General features: G+C 42.1%; 1 protein-coding gene across 2 annotated transcripts in view; it reads left to right on the forward strand.

Annotated features, from left to right (window-relative positions):
• The window catches only part of LOC107573794 (coiled-coil domain-containing protein 112), a 5,934-nt gene extending 1,043 nt beyond the window's left edge, over positions 1 to 4,891 (forward strand). For both annotated transcript variants that reach the window (XM_016260240.1, XM_016260239.1), the window contains exons 3-9: positions 551 to 640; positions 719 to 794; positions 862 to 1,234; positions 2,268 to 2,654; positions 2,751 to 2,846; positions 3,851 to 3,987; positions 4,070 to 4,891. In XM_016260240.1, coding sequence (XP_016115726.1) covers positions 551 to 640; positions 719 to 794; positions 862 to 1,234; positions 2,268 to 2,654; positions 2,751 to 2,846; positions 3,851 to 3,987; positions 4,070 to 4,100 — 1,190 coding nt within the window. In that variant the 3' untranslated portion in view covers positions 4,101 to 4,891. The remainder of the gene's footprint in view (positions 1 to 550; positions 641 to 718; positions 795 to 861; positions 1,235 to 2,267; positions 2,655 to 2,750; positions 2,847 to 3,850; positions 3,988 to 4,069) is intronic.
• The last annotated feature ends 348 nt before the right edge of the window (positions 4,892 to 5,239 follow it).

Here is a 5,239-nt window from a genome sequence, read left to right on the forward strand (position 1 = left end):
TCCTTCAGATTGTGGTGCCCAATTCCGCCTTTCCCCTCAGATCAGGGTTGCCAAATCCGCCGTTTCCCCTCAGATCAGGGTTGCCAAGTCCGCCGTTTCCCCTCAGATCAGGGTTGCCAAATCCGCCGTTTCCCCTCAGATTAGGGTTGCCAAGTCCGCTGGTTCCCCTCAGATTAGGGTTGCCAAGTCCGCCGTTTCCCCTCAGATCAGGGTTGCCAAGTCCGCCGTTTCCCCTCAGATCAGGGTTGCCAAGTCCGCCGTTTCCCCTCAGATTAGGGTTGCCAAATCCGCCGTTTCCCCTCAGATAAGGGTTGCCAAATCCGCCGTTTCCCCTCAGATCAGGGTTGCCAAATCCGCCGTTTCCCCTCAGATCAGGGTTGCCAAATCCGCCGTTTCCCCTCAGATCAGGGTTGATGATGTTTAGAGTGAGTGTAAAATATCTGTTTCCAGTGTGGGAGTTGTGATGTTTGGGTTTGGGTCATTTGGGCTAGTTTGGTTACTCAGATCTGCTCTGAGATGTGATATTAACATCGGCTGGTTTGTGCGTCAGTCATGAAAGTTCAGCAGCAGCTGCAGAAACTCAAGAACGGCGTCTTCAGATTCCAGGAGCAGCTGATGGACGTCAAACCGTCTCCAGACGGTGAGCACAACACTGACCCTTTACCGCAGAACTATTGTGTTTAACGCTGCACATGCATTCATTTCTGTTGAATTTCAGTGATCGAGAAATTAAGAGAGACCATGAGCGATATTGAGAACTCCATCAATGCTTTCAAAGACACGCAACATCAGAGGTACGATGTCTGTTTCTGCTGAGATGTCCCGAGTGCATTGCTTCTCTCAAACCCTCGTCTGCTGCAGTTTTGAGGAGCTCCTGAAAGACGAGAGGAGCGTGTGGCAGGAGATCTGCGCCTTCGAGAGGAAGATGGACTCGTGGTGTGTGCCGGTGAGAGCAGACGGCGGTCCTCCTCGCTCAGAGAAGCCCTGCGACTGGAGGAGTCTCCCGGCCGAGGTGACGGCGCTGCAGACCTTCCTCCAGCAGACGGGAGGCCGAGACGGCGGCTGGGACGAGTTTGACCACCGCAGCTTCCTGAAGGTGTGGACCAAGCACAGAGGAAAGCCCTCGTACAGACACGAAGCACGGCTTTATCTGCCTGGGAAGACAGAGGAGGAGGTGAAGCGGCACGAGGACTGGTTTCTGGAGCTGCGCCGGCTACAGGAGGACAAGAGAGAGGTGACGAGCTTCTGCATTAAAGGGATAGCTCAGACAACAGTTAAAACTCTCTCAGTAACCCGTTTAATCACAAATCTTTTCCAGACATGAAAATATACAGATCATGTGTCGTTAGTCAGCTTTTGAAATAATCAATCATTTTTTTTTTTAACATTTCTTTGAAAAATGTTTTAATTGTGAGCGGTGGGATCATGTTTATACCGAATTAACATATTTCTGCAGTCATCAGAATTGTTATATATCTCAGCCCAGCTATTTTAAACTCCGTTTAGGATTACTATTACGCATAAAGACTCTTATACAACACACAGAGATAAAAGACAAAAAATACAACCATCAACATATTTCAAAATTGTTACTTTACTGTAACATGTATCATCAAATTGTTATATTAGTGCTACAACATCAATATTGTAACTTATTTGTAACATTTGAACTTTTAATTTAGTGCAATATTTTGTCATTGCAACATTTTAACAACTGCGACTGGATTTATCTGCAGACCTAAGTTCACTGTTATCTCAGCGGTCACTATTGTGACTGTTTACTCATTCTCTGACCACACTCAACAAAACTGAATATATGTGACCCTGGACCACAAAACCAGTCTTAAGTGTCAATTGTTCAAAATTAACATTTAACATTTATACATCAAAAAATAAATAAGCTTTCCATTGATGTATGGTTTGTTAGGATCGGACAATATTTGAAAATCTGGAATCTGAGGGAGCAAAAAAATCTAAATATTGAGAAAATCATCTTTAAAGTTGTTCAAATGAAGTTCTTAGCAATGCATATTACTAATCAAACATTAAGTTTTGATATATTTACGGTAGGAAACGTACAAAATATCTTCATGGAACATGATCTTTACTTAATATCCTAATGATTTTTGGCATAAAAGAGAAATGTATAATTGTGACCCATACAATGTATTGTTGGCTATTGCTACAAATATCCCCCAGCGACTTAACACTGCTTTTGTGCTGCAGGGACACATATATAACTGGTTTTGTGGCGTTCTGTCCTCCAGGCCATCTGTAAATGGCGAGCGTGTAAGCAGAGAGAGCGGGAGCTGCAGCGGGAGCAGCGTGACGCAGACGAGGAGCCGCAGGAGGACGAGGAGCAGGAGGAGCAGCGCAGGGAGGCGTCTGAGCGTCTGGAGGTCTGGAGGAGACGCAGAACACAGCAGAGAGATGAGGAGCGACAGCAGCGGCTCAGAGACCAGATCCTGCAGACGAGAAGAGCTAAAGAAGAGCGGCGGCGACAGCTGGAGCTCAAGCTGCTGGTGGAGGCGCACCTGCAGCAGAAGAAGGAGCAGGAGGAGCTGCGTGTGCTGGAGGAGGAGGCGCAGGAGCAGGCGGAGAGACAGGAGCGCCAGCGGCAGGCAGCTGAAGGCATCAGACGCTTTCAGGAGCGAGTGAGCCCAGCTCTGTGTGTTAGAGACTGAAGCTGGTGTTCACTCTGGTACTCAGTGACTCTCTCTCTCTCTCTCTCTCTCTCTCTCTCTCGTCAGGACTCTCGCCGCCTCGAGGAGAAGCTGCAGGAGAAACAGAGTAAAGAGCAGGAGCAGAGCGAGCGGCAGAGGACGCTAGATAAACTGAAGGACAAGGTTTGCTCAAGAGAAGTTAGAACTGTACAAAATATATTTAAAAATATAAAACTTGCCATATTTGCATAAAATTTTTCAAAATATATTTAGATAAACTTATTTTCCACCAGTTTGTTTTTTTTTGTCTATTTTTGAAAATGTATTTGAAAAATATTAATATATTTTATCAGAACATTTTTTCAAAACATATTTTGCCCTATATATTTCAATCTAATAAAATACTTAATTTGTTGTCTATAATGTATGAACATGTAAGATACAATACACACACACACACACACACACACACACACATATATATATATATACACTACCAGTCAAAAGTTTTAAAAGATTTTTTATGTTTTTTTTAAAGAAGTCTGTTCTGCTCAGCAAGCCTGCATTAATTTAAACCAAAATACAGCAAAAGCAGTAATATTGTGAAATATTTTCTTATTTAAAACAGCTATTTTCTATGTGAGTATCTGTTAAACTGTATTGTATTTCTGTGATGTGCAGCTGTATTTTCAGCATCATTACTCCAGTCTTCAGTGTCACATGATCTTCAGAAATCAGTATAATATGCTGATCTGCTGCTCGAGAAACATTTATTATTATTATCAATGTTGAACACAGCTGAGTAAATTTTTTCAGGATTCTTTGATGAACAGAAAGATCCAAAGATCAGCATTTATCTGAAATAACAAGCTTTTGTAACATTATACACTATTCCATTCAGAAGCTTAGAGTCGGTACAATTTTTTGGGGTGGAAAGAAATTATAGAAATTAACACTTTTATTTTAGCAAGGATGCTTTGATCAAAAGTGATGATAAAGAAATTTCTAATGTTACAAAAGATTTCTATTTCAGATAAATGCTGTTCTTCTGAACGTTCTATTCATCAAAGAAACCTGACAAAATGTAACCGTTTTCAACATTAATAATAATCAGAATTGTTACTTCAGCAGTAAATCAGCATATTAGACTGATTTCTGAAGTGTGTTGTTTGTGACTCTGTCCTCAGGTGGAGGTTCACATCAGCCGCGATCCGTCTAGACTCTGGAGGCTCACTAAAGTGTGGCAGGAGCGCACTAAAGAGATCGGGCCGTCGGGGCCCGGAGCCGGAGCCGGAGCCGGAGCTGTGCTTCACATCTTCCACAGGTACATGTTACTATCACTCAGAGCTCAGAGCGAGCCGGCGTGTGCTGTCAGATCATCGTGTGTGTGTGTGTGTTCTCCACAGAGCTGTTCCTGCATGGAGACAAGACTCATGAAACATCCACCGCTTCAGCTGGAAGAGTCTCAGAATGAACTGCAGTGTAAATGAAGTGTTAATGGAGGCATCAGTTTGATTAAACGGTTTTATACTAGTGATGTTACGTTCACCACGGAAGCTTCGACGCTTGTATCAAACACTGCACATTTCACACTGAAGCACTGTCCTGGAGCTTGACCTCGGGCTTCGTGGAAGACGAGACCTATTGAAGAGTTGCTAGAGAAAGACAGCCCAGATTGTGCTGTGTTAGTGATGCACCGATCATAGCTGATTCAGATTCAGTTTTGTGATCTATGAGAGAGTCATCAACTAAATTACAAAGTTTATTTCAGATAACGTATAATACAAACAACATCAGTGATCATCTTTGACAACATTTGCACTTACATCAGCAACGAGATAAACCTGGGTTTACGCTCACATAATAGAGTTAACGTGTCACTTGCGATCTTTATTTGTTAATTATCTGGAGATGCGTTACAATATTTACATAATATTGTTTCAAAATTAAATCTAACCCTTAGAATCTCTCCAGAAGGGTAAATACCATATAGCATTTTCTTTAGTTTTGGGCTGAACTGGAAATTGTAAACTGACTATATAATAAATAACCTTTCATAATAGTTTTAAGTCCAGAGCTGGAGTTACTGTGAAGCCCATGTTTAAGAGTAAAAGCACTGTAATCCAACACCTCCGCAGCTGCATCAAAGACATCCTTTAAAGAGCAAATACTTCTACAAAACCAATCCTCATAAAAAAGTGATTTATTTCTGTCTAGAGTATACTTATTATTCCATATTGAAGAATTATGTGGTGTAAACTTATGGGTGTGTGCTAATTTCCAAGCAAAACTTGTTGATGAAATGCAGATAATTTCAGCGGAAGTTTAGAAATATCGAAGTAAGGTTACCGCTGTAAACAAAGCCAAGCCGCTGCACACGAGCAGTTGAATGAGTTAGATTGTATAATTTCAGGATTTAAAGAAATGGTCTGACTTCAGCTTTGTGACACTATGCTACATTAAACATCTGCACGAAACACAGAAAGATCTATAATCTATAATCTATGATCTATAAGAGAATGATCAGAGATGGAGACGCAGATGCACGCTCTGCCAGCAGGTGGCGCTTATGGAAC

Source organism: Sinocyclocheilus grahami, unplaced genomic scaffold, assembly GCF_001515645.1.
Source record: "Sinocyclocheilus grahami isolate Dianchi unplaced genomic scaffold, SAMN03320097.WGS_v1.1 scaffold2037.1, whole genome shotgun sequence".
Lineage (NCBI taxonomy): Eukaryota > Metazoa > Chordata > Actinopteri > Cypriniformes > Cyprinidae > Sinocyclocheilus > Sinocyclocheilus grahami.